Source organism: Vicia villosa, linkage group LG1 (assembly GCF_029867415.1).
Source record: "Vicia villosa cultivar HV-30 ecotype Madison, WI linkage group LG1, Vvil1.0, whole genome shotgun sequence".
NCBI lineage: Eukaryota > Viridiplantae > Streptophyta > Magnoliopsida > Fabales > Fabaceae > Vicia > Vicia villosa.
This window is the reverse complement of record NC_081180.1, coordinates 50,987,004-51,007,729: the sequence shown is the minus strand read 5'-3', so window position 1 is coordinate 51,007,729 and position 20,726 is coordinate 50,987,004. Positions and strand designations below refer to the sequence as shown.

At 36.7% G+C, this 20,726-nt stretch overlaps 1 protein-coding gene across 1 annotated transcript; it reads left to right on the top strand.

The window, feature by feature from the left end:
• Positions 1 to 2,741: 2,741 nt before the first annotated feature.
• LOC131637616 (probable sugar phosphate/phosphate translocator At1g12500) lies at positions 2,742 to 4,463 on the top strand. Its single transcript, XM_058908224.1, has one exon. The coding sequence runs from the start codon at positions 3,026 to 3,028 to the stop codon at positions 4,088 to 4,090; it is 1,065 nt and encodes a 354-aa protein (XP_058764207.1). The 5' UTR covers positions 2,742 to 3,025; the 3' UTR covers positions 4,091 to 4,463.
• Positions 4,464 to 20,726: the final 16,263 nt, after the last annotated feature.

Sequence of the window (20,726 nt, the reverse complement as noted above, 5' to 3'; positions counted from 1 at the left end):
TAACGTCAAAATGAGCTTTCATATAACGTTAATTTTGATGTTATTCAATGACATAGTAAATCATTATAGATTAAGCTCAAACTTTATAGGAATGATCTATATGATATTATGTTTCAATCCAACGGTTGAATTTAAAAAATATTATTTCGAGATGTAGTTATTGAACGGGTGTAACTCGTGGTGTAACTCTTCGGGTGTAATTTGATCCCTCCTCTATATATATATATTCCCAAATGTTAGAGACGTGATGAAAAGTCAAAGTTCAAAAATTTGATAATTAAACAATTAAAACTATATTTCATGATTTTATGGGCCACTAACTGTAGTTACCAAATAATACCAAAACACAACCTTAACAATAAAGTATAGACAGACAGATGACAATGAATAGTGCCGTGTAAATAAAAAGATCAATAGAACATGGGGCACCTCGTACCATAAAATGGATTTTACACTCATACATTATCCACATAAAGTGATGAAAGCATTTCTGGATGCCACTATTAGTTTCCTATATTGATTAATATTACAATTAATCAAATTATTATGATATTTCATCAATTAATCAAATTATTTTACATATTTTATTTTTTATTTGCTATATATTTTATGAATTTCTTAGATTAATAAATCAGTATTTCTTCAAATTATACTTAATATTCTTTGAATTTCTTAATATTCCTTCCTTAACATATAACTTGAAGAAAAATTCTTGTGTTGGATTAGACAAAAGTAAAAATTAAATTAGACAAAAGTGAAATATGTAAAAATTAAATTAGACAAAAGTGAAATATTAAACATAAAATAATAGCATAAAATAATATAAAAATTATTATAATGAAACAAAAAATAGAAGAGACGAAAAATTAGTGAAGGTGAAAAAGAAGAAAAAAAAGTGTTGAGAGATTAGAGAAGAAGATGTACGATAAAAATGAAACTGAAATACATAACATTTACATAAAAATGAGAATGTGAAAAAGAAAGAATATAAGAAAGTAGAGATTATAGAAGAAGATGGAAGATGTATGCGGCAAAGAAGATGCGATAACGTTATTAGAGATTTGAGAAGATCGGGACTGAAATTATATATGTAAGGATGAGAAAATTGTTTGTAATCATAAGATTAATGTATAATAGGTTTAAGTTTGGGTTGGATGCGAGTTAAGTAAAATTTAGGTTGTAACATAATGCAGTTTGATTCGGTTTGGTTTACAAAATACGAACCGCAAACTGAACCGAACCGTGCGGTTTTGTTAAAAAATTATCCAAACTAATTCGAACCAAATACTGTTTTTTGCGATTTCGATTTAGTTTGGTTTGCGATTTTTTATTAGGTTGGTTTAATTTTAAACACCCCTACTAATAAACGGTGGAATTAATCTTCTTAAATTAATCGCTTACAAACCAAATATTAATATTTCAAAAAAAAATTAAAGACAAATGAAATACTATAAAAAGCTATCCAATGACCTCTAACGCTACTGAAAATTACTCAAATAGAAAAAGAAATAGTATTATTGGTACATCTTTTCCAAGTTTAGAGGTTATTATAACTTTTTTTTATCTTTGTTCAAAAAAGAGCAGAATGGATCCTCTCCTGTTGCCTCTCTTCAATTTTTAGTGCTGCTCCAAATCCAATGATTGATATGCATTTAAAAAATGATGAATCAGCATATTAGTACATGTAGATTAGGATCTAATGGATGCAATTAGTACTGAACAGAAGCAGTAGAGATAAAGCTGTAGAGATCCTGATCCAAAAAAAGTCTAAACTCTTTTTTAAAAAGCACTACTTCATCCATCCTTTATAGTTTATACATTCTCTCCTTCATTTTTTTCTCTTTCTCTCTCTCTCTCTCTATTCTTTCTAGGCTGTTTTGGGACCTCTGGATCCGAGAATCGGACCGGTAAAACCTGATCAATGAACCGCCGAAATGTTAATCGGCTCGAGAATGGATATTTTTTTTATCCGATACCAAAAATGGATACTATATTGAATATTTATTGGACACTTTTGTCGGATACCCAAAGTAATAGTTCAGTTTCGGTCCAAAAAAATGGTCCATTACTGTTTCGGTACAGTTCAAATTTACCCGATTACTATTTCGGTCCGATTCTCGGGATAGCAAATATTCGGACCGGACCGGACCGGTAACATCCCTAATCCTCTCTATCTCTCTTAATTTTATTCTATTTCTTAATTATATGTTGTTTTTTAATGATGACATTGATGAGTGAGAGTGAGATTAAGAGAAAGATAGAGAGGAAGGAGAGAGAAAAAAAATAAGGAGAGGATCTAAGTCTACTCTTTATAAGATTTTATATAAATTTCACTGAGTATTAAAATAAATAATTACAATAATAGTTTTTCAAAAAGTTTTTTATTGTAATTTGGCCTACAAAACTAATATTTAAAAAGTAATTAATACTCTATATAAAAGTTTTGAAGACAGTTATGTTAAGGTATACGAGTATAGTAGAAAAGTAGTTCCATATATAGAGTAACAAGTTTCCAATTTTATCAAAATTTATACAGAAATAAACACAAAATCAAGCGAACAATTAGATTTGATTCGGAGTAAAATAAAACAGTTAATCAATAGTACAAACAAAAACAAAAACAAAAAAAATCAAATCCCAGCATTAATAGGTAGTATCCCACTCATCACCGACACTCAACCCTAACCTAACCATACCATGTGAAACTCCAACAAAAACAAAAACATGGTCCACCAATTGTTTTTATATTCCCCCAATTGTCCCATTCTCATCCAACGGCTCAAAATCCCCCTTAACCCCAAATCTCAATTCCAACCGTTCGATCATCAGCATCAATCCACTCATCACTATCACCACCCCCATTCACTTCCTCACCAATCTGAACTCCTTTTCAGTTTCAGTTCAGATCTGACCAAACCAAAACAAAACCAAAGCAAAACAAATCAATACACATGCTATTGTTATCACACTTATAACAAAAACACCAAAATCAACAACAACAACAACAACAACTTCTTCATTGGCAATGGTGGAGGCACAAACATGGACGACAAGAAGAATGAGCAATCCAAGATTACTCTCACTAGACTCTAACGACCAACTTCTAGACATACCAGCAACACCACCAAGTGATCAAAGAAACAACAACAACAACGTAATCGGATCCAACAATTTTCTAACAACATGTTTCATTATCGCGTCTTGGTACTTCTCCAACATCGGTGTTCTTCTTCTCAACAAGTACCTCCTCAGCTTCTACGGTTACCGTTACCCTATCTTTCTCACAATGCTCCACATGCTATCCTGCGCCGCTTATTCCTACGCCGCCATTAATCTTCTCCAAATCGTTCCGTTTCAGCAAATCCATTCCAAGAAACAGTTCCTCAAGATCCTCGCGCTCAGCGCTATTTTCTGCTTCTCAGTTGTTTGTGGAAATACCTCACTCAAATATATTCCTATTTCGTTTAATCAAGCAATCGGTGCAACGACGCCGTTTTTCACTGCGATTTTCGCTTTTTTGATTACATGTAAAAAAGAAACCGCTGAGGTTTATCTTGCTTTGTTGCCGGTTGTGTTAGGGATTGTTATTTCGACGAATAGCGAACCGTTGTTTCATTTGTTTGGGTTTTTGGTTTGTGTCGGTTCAACTGCTGGGCGTGCTTTGAAGAGTGTTGTTCAAGGGATTATATTGACTTCTGATTCGGAGAAGCTTCATTCTATGAATTTGCTTCTTTATATGGCTCCTTTGGCTGCGATGATTCTGTTACCGTTTAGTTTATATATTGAAGGCAATGTGTTTGTGATAACGCTTGAGAAAGCGAGGAGTGATCCTTTTATTGTGTTTTTGTTGGCTGGGAATGCTACTGTTGCTTATTTGGTTAATTTGACTAATTTTCTTGTTACGAAACATACGAGTGCTTTGACGCTGCAAGTTTTGGGGAATGCTAAAGCCGCGGTGGCTGCTGTGGTTTCTGTTTTGATATTCAGGAATCCTGTTACTGTCATGGGGATGACTGGGTTTGGGGTTACTGTTATGGGGGTTGTGTTTTACAGTGAAGCAAAGAAGAGATCCAAAGGTGCATCTCATTGATGTTGGTGATGTGGCGATGGATTCACATTTTTTGGATTTTCATCGAGGCGCGAACGGGTACTTCTTACTTGCTTTGTTTTGTTGTTAATTGTTGGCAAAATTTTAATGTTGATTGAATTGTATTTCTGTGGAATTGGATTTGATCAAGTTATCACAGCAATTGGACTGTATAGGAAGAAGTGGATAAAGGGAAAGGGTTACTTAGTTATGTTTGTTTTGCTATTGATGCTGTGTAACTTTATAAAAACATTTGTTGCTCTTTTGCAACATACATAAATGATTCATAGGGGGAAAAGGCTACATTTGTGTATTTGGTGAGGGAGGAAAATTCTCCTTCACTTTCATTTTATTAATCACATCGTCCATTATTTCACTCGTGGAAGGTTTTTATTTTGATTCATTTTGGTGCTTAGAATTATTTACTCGTGATTAGTTTTCCAATTGCGGTCGAGTTGCAATATTTGGTATTGCATAAAGTTGCAGACAAATAATTGTTTTAGTCTCAAATCTCAATTATTGTCGTGTTGCAGCCGCGTTGACATGAAAAACCATGATTTTGAGGTTACAATTGGGCAGACATCATTTTAGCATTCAAACATGCAGTTTGTGTGTTTGCTTTTACTTGGCTATATTGAATTGTATTTTCTTTTTGTACTATTGGTCTGCATTTAATTGCAATTAATGAAATGATTACTAAATTCAAGCTTCCAACTTTTTCTTTTTCTTTTTTAATTGTGATTCTCTTTCACGAATTCAGTTTCAATTTCAAAAATATATGGAGTATTACTATTTTTAAATTGATAGTTTTGAGGAGGAACAGAGTACCCGAAATGTGTCGCTACTAAATTGCTTGTTTAGTGCAGACACTTGCTAATAAATATTTTGCTACTCACAAATGATCATTCTAAGAAACTTTTGGAAGGTAACATTTCAACGATACTTGTGAAGGCATTTGATTTTACAGAAATTAATTTAATGCAGCGTTGTTATTAAAACGCTGAGATAACAGAACCATGTGGTGGGTAATATGGGCCAGCAGCCATAGGCAGCAATACAAATTATATCTACCATGCTTCTGCCATAGTCTACAATGCTGTATTTTTATAGCAAGTTTTTGGCTGGTCGCCACAATTTATTATCCATCATTGATAACACTGATTTACATTCCTTGAGGGTATTCATTTTTATTACAGTTAAGTTGCATATTGCTCAGTTCTGAATAAATTAAGTTTATTACAGTTAAGTTGCATATTGCTCAGTTCTGAATAAATTAAGTTGGTATCAATTTAGTTCCTATGAAAGTATAATTGGTGGTTCCTAAGATGAATGAATATATATATGTATATCACTTTTAGTATTTAACTCATTGTAATATGGTGGCAATGACAATCTATGAAGCACAGACTCCGACACGGACACCACGACACGACATGAACACTCCAATACCGATTATATCAATAACATAGGACACCGACACCGACACCGACACCGCTACATGTAGTATAATATTTAAGCTTTCACTTATCTATCTATTATTAAAAGAGTTAAAAAAATTCTAATGAAAATTAATATCTTTAATTTTTCATTGATAATATTGTTTTGATACATGTCCAAAAGATGTGTAAGGTATAATGAAAACTACTTTTTTTTTTTTAAAAGTTGTCTAAATTATTCGACACGTGTTATTTGAATGTCACACGAGTGTACGACACCGATTTAAAGAGTGTTGAAACAATAAAAAAGTCTATTTTTTTGGGAGACACTTCTCTGACCCTTCCGACACTTGTTTGACTTTTTCGAGACGTGTCGTATGGGTGTCATAGAAGTGTTGGACACTGACGCGTGTCGGACACCGCGACACGCCGTCTCTTAGAAGTGTCCGTGCTTCATAGGTGACAACAATATGATTCTCATATTCATTCCGTTTGGGGCTTGTTTAATTCATTTTTAATTTAATATGGCATTGACAGCTAGATTTTAATCAATTGAATCAATTTCTGGTCCGATTACATTTACTGTGAAACATCAATCGGTGGCTGCTAACTTAGTATAACAGTAACTTCTCTGCAAAGACTGCAATGGCAATGTATTGTTGATGATATACTATGCAGTTTTCACCCTCAAGGTAGTTCATACTTCAACACCATCCCTGTCCATGCTTTTGGCTCAATCTCTTGAAAACTGGATGCTAGTAAGCTATCTGTGTCAAATGGGTTGCTGGATTGTATTGTATCTTTATCAATATAGCTGTTTAAAACTTCGCTGTTTGAAAGCTATAGAAGTTTGGTGCGTCTTAATAAACTGTCATTAGTTGTTTTAGAACTAGACTTGTGTGCTTGGACAATGTTAGGTGTCTAGTGCTATCACTACAGTTTTGATTGACTGCTGCCCATGGTGACTTCTTACCAAAAATAAATAAACAAAGGAGTACATTGTCAATTTATTCAACTTGTTTTTTTATAAGCATTTATTAAACTTGTTTGTTTCTCTGACATTGTCTAGCATTACTCAAGAGGTTTCTAGTATATCTATAAGGATGAATCTGGCTAGTAATCGAGTTTGATCTGTGATGTAGAAACAATTCATAACTAGATTTTAGTTATCTCTTGATTGAGATAACTAAATTCTTCTAAGTATAACTTTGGGTGAAAACCAAAAATCTAGCACTAAGGCGTCATTTTGAAGTTTTCATTTTCTGAGAAGATTCGGACTGTTTGTTAGAGAGATTTGATGCGATTTAGTTTCTAATTCTGTATAACACAAATCAATTGAGCTGTGGTGAATCGTAAGAAACAGTTTAATGTTTGATATTCTTTGGGGCACGTACTTACACCTAACTATTCGTTTATCAAAGTCTAATTGAATAAAACAAGTGAACAATGGTAACATACTCTTCATACTCGCCCAGGTAAAATTTGGAAATCTATTCCAATAGACAGTAAATACGAGCATTAATCCATTCAGAATAAATAGATGGACTTTCTCTTGTATCTGAAATTGGACTTAAATCTCTAAATGGAAGCCACTAATTGCAAGCGTCATTTACTCAAAAATAGGATTTTGCAAACCTCATTGTACCAATCTGACTTTTTCAATGTCAAAGATTTCCATTGACGTATGTGAGCCAGAAAAATCTCTCAAACACATTCTCCACTTGCAAACTAGGAAGATTCATCTTTCCATCTTTCAAGTAAAGAATCAAGCATCCAATTCCTTTTTTTTTTTTTTTTTTATAAGCCAAAGGTATATTTCAAGAGCACTAGGGGTGCTAAACCCAATTACAAGAAAAAAAAACGGCCAAAAAAGACCGCGACACCTACCAACAATGACCAACAACGCTCAAGTGAAAAAAGGTCTTGGATCTAAAGACCAATCATCCCTAGATAAATTACAAGTACCTTTATGAAAGGCTTTAAACCAATCCCAAGCTAAGGATTTGAACAAACTAAACCCATCAAAATGAGAAGCATCTAAATTGTTGAAAATAACATCATTCCTACACTTCCAAATAATCCAACAAAGTGATAAACAAAAGAACCAACCCAAGTCAAGAGAGAAATATGTCTTGCAAATATCATCCATCCAACAAAATTGATCAATAAGAGATGTTTTCTCATCGCCTTCCAAAATCCTAAGCCACCGATATAACTTCGACCACCAAATTCTAGAAAAAGAACACAAAAGAAATATGTGGTCTAAATCTTCATCAACCCTCCGACAAAAGGGACAAAACAACATGTTGGAATCGAGTAAAACCCCGCGTTTAAACAAATTCGTCTTAGTCGGCAACCTATTCCAAATAATCCTCCAACCAAAAAAAAGAATACTACTAGGAACCTTTGTTTTCCAAAGACACTCAAACGCAACCATACTAGTGTTGTTCAACGAAGAAGATGAAGGTAAATCCGTAAGAATAGTATCATATGCATTACTTACCGAAAAACCCGACGGATTGCGCCACCAAACATAGCCATCCAAAGCCGAAAGAGAGGGCTGAATCGGAAGAAGCAAATTTATCAAGGATGATAATTGCGCTATGGCTGCCCCGTTAGAAGAATGTAACGAAGAAAAATTCCAACTCCATGTTTCATCTTGCCAAACCCCATGATCCGCCACTTTTGTCGTTGTATCTTCAATAGCACTAAAAATAACCGGACACACTTCTCTTAGAGGGGTGTTGCCCACCCAACAATCATTCCAAAATTCAAACCAAAGACCGGTTCCAAGTTTGCAAGAAATTGAGGACTTGAACCAAGAGCTTGAAATGGGCGGAGAAACCGAGCCAACACCAATGGAGCAAAGATCCCTCCACCAAAGAGAGACTTTGCTTCTAGAAGAAAAAGTGGGCGGAGAAAGCATTGCCCTTTTGATATCGCCGTACCTACAAGAAAGAAAGTTAGTCCATAAAGAAGATTCGTCATTCAAGATGCGCCACTTCCATTTACTCAATAGGGCCAAATTGAATAAGCCACAATGTTTCACCCCTAAACCGCCTTCTTTTTTCGGACGACACACCACCTCCCAACTAATCCAATTAATCTTCTTTTTATCTTCCCTTCCCCCCCATAGAAAACGGCGTTGGATAGAAACAAGCTCTTTTATGATAGCCGCCGGTGCCTTATAGAAGGAAAAGAAAAAAATAGGAATGCTCGAAAGAATGGAATTCAAAAGCACAACTCTCCCACCAAAAGATAAATGTTTATGGTGCCACCCTTCTAATCTCCTCCTCATCCTAGAAACAATGGGACGCCAAACCGCACACCTCCTCGGATTAACACCAATCGGAATGCCAAGAAACACAAAAGAGGAGGAACCAAGCTCACAATTAAGGAAAGAAGAGGCTGCTTGAAGAAAGTCGGGCTCGAGATTAATGCCAAAAAGCTTACTCTTAAACAAATTTACACGTAATCCCGAAACTAGCTCAAAACCCCGAAGAATAGCCTTAAAAGTCCAAAGATTTATCCACGAATCTTCTCCAATTAAAACAGTATCATCCGCGAACTGGAGAATTTCTAAAGAATTGTGAGAATCTAAAGGGAAACCCCTAAATTCTCCCAACGACGAAGCCTTCTTAACCATTCTCGTAAGACCTTCCGCTACCAATAGAAAGAGAAACGGAGAAAGCGGACAACCTTGCCTAAGGCCTCGGGAGACCACAAAATCCCGAGTTGGGCTACCATTAACAAGAATAGACATTGTGTTAGCAAAAATAAGAGCACGAATCCAACTTTGCCACTTAGCCCCAAACCCCATTCTTCGCAATAAGTAACTAAGAAAGTCCCACGAAACACAATCGTAAGCTTTTTCGAAGTCCACCTTAACCATCATACACTTCTTCTTAAAGCGCTTAGAATAATCCATCAACTCATTTAAAGTGAGCACACCATCCAACATGTTTCTATTAGGAACGAAAGCGGATTGATTTGATGAAACAAGCTTATGAATAACCAGTTTCAACCGAGAAGCCAAAAGCTTAGACAAAATTCTATACATACTTCCCACGAGACAAATCGGACGGAAGTCATCCAATGAAAAAGGATGATCAATCTTAGGGATCAACGCCAAGAAGGAAGCCGTGACCGCTTTAGGAAGCCTAGCAAAGGTATAGAATTCATTTACAAAGTCCAAAATCTCTTTCTTAAGGAAAGGCCAACAAGACTTGTAAAAACCCATAGTAAAACCATCTGGACCCGGACTCTTGTCACCGTCACAACTCCAAATGACCTCCTTCACCTCCTCCTCTGAGAAAGGCTTTTCTAAAGAATTGGCCTCCTCCATCGATAACGAGTTAAAAGAAATACCATTCAAGTTAGGTCTAACTTGACAAGGTTCTGTGAATCTCCTCTTAAAATGAACCGCTATCTCCTCCTTCACCAAGTCAACATCCTCAATCCACCCATTTGAAGAGTTCAAGCCCAATATAGAGTTTCTTCTCACCCTTTGCTTTATCACCCTATGAAAGAATTTTGTGTTGAAATCCCCCTCCTGAAGCCACAACGCTCTCGCTTTTTGTCTTAGCAAACCCTCCTTAATCCGCGATAATTCCCACACTTTTGAATTGGCCAAAGAACGGTTGGCCGTTAATCCCTCCAAATCCAACACACTCCCTTCCGCCGCTAAAGTATCCAAAAAATCCTCCTCTTTAATGGCATCCTCCACTTCAAGATCTAAGAAACCAAACACCTCCGCATTCCACTTTCTAAGAGCTCCTCTTAGCAATTTCAACTTCTCTTTAAAAGAATAAATCGCCTTCCCTTGAACCGTCAAGTCTAACCAACTTTTTTCCACAAACTCTAAGAAACCTTCATGTTTAGTCCAACAAGAGAAAAACTTAAAAGGTTTCGGCCCCCAATTTGACACATCGGCTTTGAGCCAAATAGGACAATGATCCGACAAACCTCTCATACCTACCACTTGACCTCCGACCTTCCATTCCTCCATCAACTTCTCAGATATGAGAAATCTATCCAAACGACTTAACACCTTACCATCCGGGCTAAACCAAGTAAAATTCTTCCCAAGAAAAGGAGGTTCAATCAAATCCAAATTACCAATAAAATTGTTAAACTCCTCCATTTCCCGATTATTAATCACTCCTCCACTGCTCATCCGTTCGGACACGGCCCGAATGGCATTGAAGTCACCACCAACTAGCCATTCACCCACCGGGAACCTCGACTTACAGCCCTCTAAATCTCGCCAAAACCGTCTCTTCAGAGAAAAAGAACAAGAAGAGTAAATGCTAACAAAATAAATCAATTGCTCTTTCCAATAACCACTGACACCCACAAACCCTTCACCTTCAAAGCTGAAACACGAAGAGAAAAGGCCGGACTGCCATAACAAAATAATCCCTCCTGAACTTCCGCAAGACCCTTTATAAGACCATTCTACATCCGTGCCCCCCCACAACTCGAAAACCACAGAATCCGACACCTGAGAAAGTTTAGTTTCTTGAATAAGGCAAAACTGAAAATTCTCCCTCCGACGTAACAGAGCAAACGACCTCCTCTTCAGCAAAGTACCCGCCCCTCGAATATTAAAGGAAACTATATTCATGAGACACCTTTTGACATCACCTCCTTCTGACCTTCTGTTTCTCTATCACGACTCTCTAATTCTCTCATAGCTTCAATCATAACCAGGTTTGAGCCACCACCTTGCACCCCAAAACCAACAGCTTTCTCCCATAATTTTGTCGCTACCGACTCCCTCTCCTTATCTCTGTATCTACGATTGCCCCTTGCCACATCAACATCCGGGATATCACCAAAGTTTGAATCAACAGAATCAGAAGTTTCCCCAAAAGACCCCCTCACAATACATCCCTTCTTCTTAGTACAATTCCCAACCTTTCCAGATTTTCTCAGAGGAAGAAAAGAGTTGCGAACAGCAATAGGAGTAGGAGAGAAGCCCTTACCTGAAAGGGAATCGAAACTCGTGAGATGCGGCTCCACGTCATTCACATCATCGCCTGGTTGCACAATCGCAAGGTGAGGTTCCCTTGCAAAAGATTGGGGATCTATCGCCTCTGTAGGTGTCTGATGAAAAGAGGAGATTTCAAGCCCCTGAGTGATTGCTGGGTTAATTGGTTCAGCACCGTCTGAATCAAAAGCGGGTCTAGAAGCAGTCCGAAAATCTGGGTGAGAAAGGCCCAAAAGGGCTGAGTCAAAACGGACCACAATGGAAGAGGTTGCAATTCTGGAAGGGCCCACTAAAGAAGGAGCCACGTGATTTAAAGGAAGGGATAAAGAGGAAGTTTTTAAATCAACAGGGCCCACTTCACGGTTTTGCAAATCCCCACCAGCTTTAACCAACACCGAAAACTGAGCCATAGGAGGAGTCTCTTTCACCTGACTCACTTCCAAACTAGGAGAAGTAGAAAGAGCTTTTTTGCCGCCAGTAGAAGCAGCTTCTAAAAAGGTGTTATTTGGAGTCTTGCACCTATGATCAACCGTCAGATTGGTGCCTACGCGGGCTGCACGCGTTGACCTAGTTGCCTTCTTGAGATCCACGCCTTCCACCTCTGGTTCACCGAGTGACTCCTCCTCATCGGAGAACACCTCCGGTGAAGAGCCAGCGTCATCCTCCCTACATGAAGGTAAAATACGCAGAGGACCTTGGGAGTCTTCTACGAGTTTCAACCTTGTCAAAACACCATTAATATTCACAGAGAACACCTCATCAATCCCTGCCTCACAAGTGGTCCTTATCAGAAATCTGGCTACATCCATTCGAGATTGGGATGACGTAGCCTCATCAGCTCGAATGAAGGCTCCCACCGGTTTAGCGATGAACTCATAGAAGGAGTTATTCCAAGCAAAACAAGGAAGACCGAAGAGCCTAACCCAGGTAACTCTCTCCCCATCAATCGTCTTTTTGTCCCACCGTTTCACCTATGAAAACCATTTCATCACCCAAGCATTCTCATCAGCCAATAAACTCTCCACCGCGCCTTCCACCCTGTTTTCAAGGAGACAAAGGTTCGCTCCCAACGCTGTTACTTTAACCCCAAAGAAGCCTTCCATGTCAAAGGAATCCTGGATATTATAAGTCATTCCAACCTCACGAACCTTCCCAATAAACGCCTTGTTGAATCTCTGAAGAGCCCCTGAATCTTCGAACAAGAAGTCCAAGCAAGGGATAGCGGATTTTGTTGCATCAAAAGCATTTTTCACCACCGCCACATAGGACCGACCAGAAGCTCTAGGTTTATAGCAGTTACCAGCACGAGACCCCACATCTCCTCTCTTCAACAAAGTTGTCTCCGACAGAATGGGATTAGCATACCCTGCTTGCCTCTCCTTCTTGCTTCTACCAAACCGAGGAAGGTTAACAAAAAGCTTCAGAGAATCAAAGAAAATATTGTCTAGCTTTCTGGCCAAGGACTCAGCATCCAAGACGTCGAAAAACCGAACGAACCCGAATCTATTGCCCCGCTTGTCTCTTCTCCCCGGTACAATCACCTCATCAACATCCCCATAGCCATTAAACACCTCAAACAAATCTCTTGCCTTCACTCTATCAGGGAACGACGTAACAAAAAAAGATGTTGAACGTCGAGAAGTATCGGAATGGCGTTTCCCTGCATGATCCCACCGCCTTACACTAACACGAGATCTCCGTCCCCCCACCTCCATCCACCCTTCCCCCACCTCACCTTCCTCTCTCTCAGTCTCACTTTCTCTCATTCTCCGATGACGGGGTTCCCACTCCCTATTTGCTAGTACTACTCCCTTGGCTAAAAATCCAATTCCTACTCTCTTTCTCAATTAAACTTTTTGAAAAAGAAGAATAGAAGTATGATTTTTCTTAGGTGTGGAACGATACTACACAATTATTGGAAAGGCAAGGAGAAAAACCAATGAAGTTTTCATCAATTCAATAATTTTGTAAATGCAATGTAAAACCCTCCCTTGAAAAAATCTTTACTTCAAATGAACTTTCTTCTAACCACCATCATCTTGTCACAAGATTAAAGGGGGAATATTGAAAGGAAAGGGGAGAAGAGCTGCAACAATTGCATGTAAATGGAAGAATGGAGCTTTGATCATCCAATTGAAGAAGGTCTTTGAACTCATCCTTCCCATTGGAGAATTTTATTTTGACTTCAAATCAAACACAAAATCTAAGGTGGAATTTCCTTATTAAGCTCTAATTTTAGCTAAGTCTTGAGTAATGCTTTTCATGTTCTATGAATTATGGATTTTTGGATGAAATTGATATGTTTGGGGAGAAATTCTACAATTTGTATTTAGCACACATTGTTAGTGTTTTGCTTATAACTTATGTTATTACAAATACAATAGTATATAATCCTCATAAGTAACCAGCTACCCCTCCACAATTTCTTTATCTATATCCAATTGATCCTAAGGAATCTTTGCTCCAAGATACAACACCTCCATGTGGAAGGAAGCATGCATGATGTTTTTGCAAAGTTCAACAAACTCTACAAGTTCCATCTACAACTTTGTGAGATGTTCCTCGTAAGCTTTTGCCTATTTGGCGCAATTGTCTTTCTCTTTCTTCAGGGTATCTTCTGTATTCATCATCTTAGTTGAGGAAGCAAGAGGGCCATGAGCATCAGTTAAGTCTTTCTTAGCCTTAGCTAAAGAAGATTGAACCTCCCCAAGAGTTTTATCCTTTTTTTCCAACGACCCCTCTAGAAGAGTCACATTAGCATAAAGATCGAATGGGGCATCGTGCTTCTCTACGTCCTTTTGGAAGGAAACTAGTTTCTTTTACAAGGAGGCTAATTGCTCCAGAAGGTTGTTTCCCTCTATGAGAACATATGTGTTCTTCTTTTTTGTGGGAGTTCTTTCTCCCACATTGGATTACTTAGAGCCAAGGCCTCCCCCTCGGTCAACGGCTCCAATGGACAACAAGGCGGTACCCCGATGCACATGATATGTTATTTCTGCAATCATTTCCTGCCTGAGGGTAAATTTGCAAGATAGTTGTAGTTCTCTTCAAGAAAGAAAGATTGAACTTCCTTGTGTTTATTGGTATTTTTAGTAATTAAATCACAAACTTTAGTTCCCTTCAGGGATTAAACTCGAAAAAATTCTAAAGACAATTTATGAAAAAAGTTTGATAAAAGGGTGAAAGTGTTGGAATGTTTTTTAGTGTAAAGATTCAAGAAAGATGAGTGCAAGTATAGAATAAACAAAATAAAGTGATATAACAATAGAATAAAATAAACTTGAAATAAGAATGAGACGCAAACTCATATATTTCTCACAAATTCAGTGTCTTTATAACTTGAATGTTTGAATTCAATAGAGAGCAACAATGAAAAATGTGAACTCCCGTCACATAGAGAAACTTTGCTTATATACAACGTACATCGATAATTGTCAACAACAGTCAACTTTCCAGCATCCGACACATACATTATTATGTGGCCTTTTGTCCTTTGCTTTGCTTCCATGTGTCTTTCGTTTTTGAAATACTGCAAAACCATTACTTATTTCAAAAGAAATCTTTAGGTTCCCCAATTGTCCATGTCAAAAATTAATCTGCTTATTGTCAAATCCATGCAATCTTGGTGTTGAAAACATGATTTAGCTACCTGCACTTAACCTGTATGCTTATCTCACATCTCTACTCCTGTCGAATATGCTTGAGTCGAAAATCTTAGGCTAACCAGATGAGTCCAAAATTTCAGGTTAACACCTTGATAATACGAGGACATATGTTTAGGAGGGCCCGTTGAAGAGAATAAGCAGAAGGAGCTGTTGTAGAGCGGAGCACGTTCTTATTCCCACTAATGTTCATTTTATCAACGACCTTATGTTGGCTTAGACTTTTTATATTGATGTTCTTTATGGGAAACATAATTACATTTGTCCCTCTTGGTGGATTCAGTACCAGGAGGCTTAAATTAGTCTACAAACTTCTCCTCCCATCAGTCATGGGATTTCTTACTGTGGACCTCCGAGGTTTGATGCTTCTAGTCTGATTTATTTTTCGACTGATTTGTTCTTGTTTTATGACGTCATTATTTTTTCAGATCCATTTTTGACGCCTTTCTAAAACTATCTAGTATAGAGGGTGGAATGGGAGGCAGAAGAGTATTCTCTATCGCCAAAGATCTATTCATCTCCATCACTTCATGTATTAATCCCATACTATCTATATAATAGAACGGTTCATACAGTGCAATGAGAAACTGTATAAGTCATACACTATTTAATAGACATAATAAATTTTTCTTAAGTCATTTCCAAATCCGACTTAAGAAGTCAAAACTTTTGATGTCAAAAACTCTTAGGTCAGGCTCAAGACCATCTTAAGAAGTACTACTCCGGCCTTATTTATAAGCAAATATTCTATTTTTAGGTTCATTGAGTAATGAATGTATCTGGTCTACTATGCAGACCAGATACATTCAGTATTCAATGAACTTAAAAAAGGAATCTTTGCTTATAAATAAGGCCGAAGGGAGTAGTTTTTAATCGACTTGACAAGTTTTTTTTCTATTAGTGGTATACAATTTTAAAGATTTTTCAAAACTTCTAAAAAGTTGTACTTGCTAAAAGTACAATGCGAGACAATCCCTTGTTGTGTAGGGTTAGAAGTTTTGAAGGTTGTTATGAGGTTAGAGCTAGCTCACGCAGGGAGGTGAAAAGCTCTGTATGTGGTATTTTTTGTCCTGAAATTGGTCCATTTTCAACCTCAGGATTGAGGTATAAGAAATCACTGGGCCTGGGCCTTAAGCTCAAAGAGAATAACCACTCTCAATAATATGGTAAATGGACAGTGAATTCCTCAATATTCAAAAGAACAAGATCAATCCCCCTTTGACTCCCTCTTTGCGCCATTGTGTACTAAGACATATCACTTCTCATATTCTCACGAGTCAGACAAGTCATCCAGGGAGTAGACAACATAATCAATAAATGGGAGCCCATCCCGGTAAATGGGTGGCTAAGGAGTTTCTTGCATGGGCGACATGTCACCTCGCCTATCCTAAGACAGTTTGAGCGTCCTTCGGGGGGATTTTTATCCTTATATATATATATATATATATAGGCTAAATACCCTTTTTAGTCCCTTAAGTATACCTCGGGGTCCATTCTGGTCCCTTATCTATAAAAAGTTCCAAAGTGGTCCTTTAATTGTTCAAAAAGGTGCACGTTAGTCCTTTCCGTCTATTTTTTTCAAACGGCGTCAGTTTTTGCTTGGGTGGCATCTTATGTGGCACTTGGTCATACGTGTGGCACGTGACTTGGCATCCATTCTTCAAGGTTATTAAAATTATGAAAAAACATTCCAAAAATTTTGTTTTAGCCAGGATTCGAATCCAAGTCATTAGGTTTGCAAACAATTACAACTTACCACTAAACCTTTTCACAGTTGATGTTTATTATTTCAAATCATTTGTACTAATCATATTCAGTTAAATTGTTATCAAATGAGCTATGAGCAAAACAAACTCCATTGTTAAAGCTTGTAAAACAAACCCAGAAAAATAATATTGCAATGAGCTATAAATAATATTGGGAGATAATGATACTGTATTGTCATTGGCTCTTCTAATTTAATTAAATGCATTTCATTTTTTTGTTTTGATATTCATGACCATAAGATATTATCGAATCTTATTTTAAATACATTCCATTCATTCTAACCCAGAATTCATCAAACCCAGAATTCATTCATCTATCACAAAACCCAGAATTCATCTAACCCAGAATTCATTCATATGTCACAAAACCTAGAATTCAAATATCAAAATATATCTCATAAATTCAATCTAACCAATAACTTTCATAATCCAGATTTTCACTCTCACCTTCTTCTTTGTTCACCATTTTCCAGATTTGCTTTTCACCTTCTTCGCTCAACCGTTTTCCAGATTCGCTTACCTTCTTCTTCGACAATAGACGGTAACCAACAACATCTTCTATCAATCCATTTCCGTTTCAATATTCTCTCTATGTTGTCTTCGTAAGCATAAACAATACCACCACACAAACGAAAATGGCCGAGAAACAGTTAATTTAAGAATTCAAAACGAAGAAAAAATTGGTATGAACATGACGAAAATCCGAACCCTAATCCTCAAAATAGGTGTCAATTGGCATGGGGGAAAGGATCAGTATAAGCATAGCAACACACATGTATCAAGAAATTTCAAAGACATGAAGAAAAAAGAGGAAATCAAATTTGATTTTGGGGGAAATCTTGATGGTGTCCACTGTATTCGGTTTCTACCTTGGGGAAAATTTCAAAGACATGAAGAAATTTCTCTGAATAAAAATTAGCGCTGGAAATCCAATTGGGGAAAACCTTGATGATGTTAATTAGTTCATTTTATATTATTAGTATAATTGAATTTATGAACATCAATTGTATAATGGTTTAATGGTAAGTCATTATTGTTTGTAAATCCAATGAATGGGGTTCGAATCCTGGCCTTACACAAATTTTTTGGAATGTTTTTCAGAATTTTAATAACCTTGAAGATAAATGGTGCCAAGTCACATGCCACGTCAGATGCCACCCAAGCAAAAACTGACGCCGTTTGAAAAAATGGACGGAAAGGACTAACGTGGACCTTTTTGAACAATTAAAGATCACTTTGGAACTTTTTAAAGATAAGGGACCAGAATGGACCCCGAGGTATACTTAAGGGACCAAAAAGGGTATTTAGCCATATATATATCAAAAACAACAAAATTTTTTATGGAAGTCATTTCAAGCGTTTGCAATAAAATATGATATTTCCTTAACAATGAAAAATGTGTGCAGTGTCTTGACTAAGGACACACCATTCATGGACGAAGCAACTGATCCAACTGAAAATGATAAAATAGATAAAAATAATTCTTATGGTGTGAAACAAATTATATCTACAAAAATATATTATGAATGGTTTAACTAATGATTTATATGATTATTAGAGTGCTTACAAAACAACCAAATATATTTGGGAAGCTCTAAAAGAAATATGACAAGAAGGAAGCTGGTGCAAAAAAACATGTTGTCATCCACTACCTCTCAAGTACTAGATAACTTATAAAAAAAAAAAATCTGTGGAGACCCATCCCACAAAATTTAGAAGATAACACATAAAATTAACACTGAAGGTATGAATTTTTACGTAAACTTTCAAGTTGTCGTTATCATTGACAAACATGCTCACACCACTAATATTGTTGTAACTGGAGACGTAGAATTCAAGTTCACCTCTTCAAAGACCTTATTACTCAAAGATATCATGCATAATCCAAAAATTTGGAATAATCTTATTTCAAATTTTCTCTTGAATAAGGTTGAGCTTACTAAAAAAGTTAGAGAGAGAAGCTCTCCCTTCTCTCTAAACTTAGGGTTTTCTATATTTCCCTCTTTTGATGGGTGTCACCTCCCCTCTTGTAGGGGTTTCTCCTCTTTCATGGAAGTTATTCACCACCATTATGGTGGTCATCTCCTCTTCAATAGAGGTTTCTCTCCCATTGTAAGTTTTCCCTCCTCTCTTTTCATTCCTTTGAAACCCTCACTCATGTTAGATCCATACATGCTTCTTCCTCCAACCTCCATCAAGCTCCTCCTCCTCTTCACCATCAACCATCAACTGTTTGCAACTCTAAAATCACCTCCACCAACCAATGGCCTAGAGTGGTATCGACATGGAAAACGACCCCACCGGAGCCGCCACCGCCGGAAGATAAGGAAGCCCGGATTTTATGTGTGTATTTTCATGTAATAGTTTATTTTATTGTACTTGTTTTGTTGTGTGTTCTATTTTTTCTTGATTGGTTTGTTTTGTTGGGTGTGTTATTATTAGATTTAGGTTGTTTTAAGTTTGTGCTCAAGGTATTTGATGAAATGCCTCAAAGAAGCTTGGATGGAGGAAATGTGTTTTGGAGTAAGAATCTTACTAGGGATGTGGTAAATCAAACTCCTCTTTTCAGTCAACAATTGTTTCATTCACAAGTGGTGAGATTAATCAATATTGTGAACCCGAATAATCGATTTGAGCGTGATAAAGCTAGTGTCAAAGCTAAAGATATGATCCGTAGTTGGATAGATTTAAAGATTGGAGTTCCAAAACTCACATGTCTCTTGTGGAAGAACTTTGCTTGGTTGATTGGATTAAAGTTTTGGTTTGGTACCTTCCTTTTGGTTTCTATTCTCTCAAAGCTTTGTAATGTCCATAGCTTGTTAGTCTTAATTATTAGTGATGTTGTCAATGTGTTGATGGGAAATGCCCTAACACATTTTATTTCTTTATGTTTGTACTCTCTCTTTTTCATCTAATGAATGAGATTGTTTTCTATAAAAAAAAAAAAGGTTGAGCTTACTTAAGTTATAGGGAAACTTGTACACCATTACTAAAAATTGTATTTTTTTTTGGAAAAAAGTATACCACCGATGACATGGTTAAACTTAACGTTGATATGAATAAAAGTGAAATTTCAATTTATATGCTGTGTGACTTCGCTATCTAGCATGCTAGATTATGTCATGTAAATAAACGAATAATAACAAAATTGAACAATTCATGATTAATTTTAAATTTAACTAATAGGGAGTTAGAAAAATGTTATTTTTATAGTCAAGCTAAAAAAACAAAATACTCACATAAACAAGTTGTCATACAAATTTGAACCTTTAAATTTAAAACTTTATGATACATGCGAACATGATAGAACTTTAACTAAAAATACAAAACTTTATTATATCACCACCTTGATTGATGATTATGACTAGGAAATTTCTTTGGCTACCTCCCAACCTTCTAGTCCATCTCTGGTGAAAAACTCAAACTACCCCTGACTTCGGAAATGCATTTCCGAAATGTAAGAAAAAGGTGTTTTCGGAGATGCATCTCCGAAAGCGCCTTTTTTTTTTGAAAAAATTGTCTTATTTCGGAAGTTTATTTCCGAAAACAGCATTTCGGAAGTTCATTTCCGAAATACTGCGCGTTTTGCAGATTAAGCAAAACAGCCCCCCTCCCCCAATACATTTACCCTAATCTTCTTCCAAACTCAACCCCAAAGAGATTTTTCTCCAAACCACTTCCAAGCTACATCAAAGGCTCCATCTACTTGCTCTACTACATTCAAAAGTCCTCAAATCTATTCAATCGGTAAGCATTTTGATTTTAAGATCTATGATTAAAATT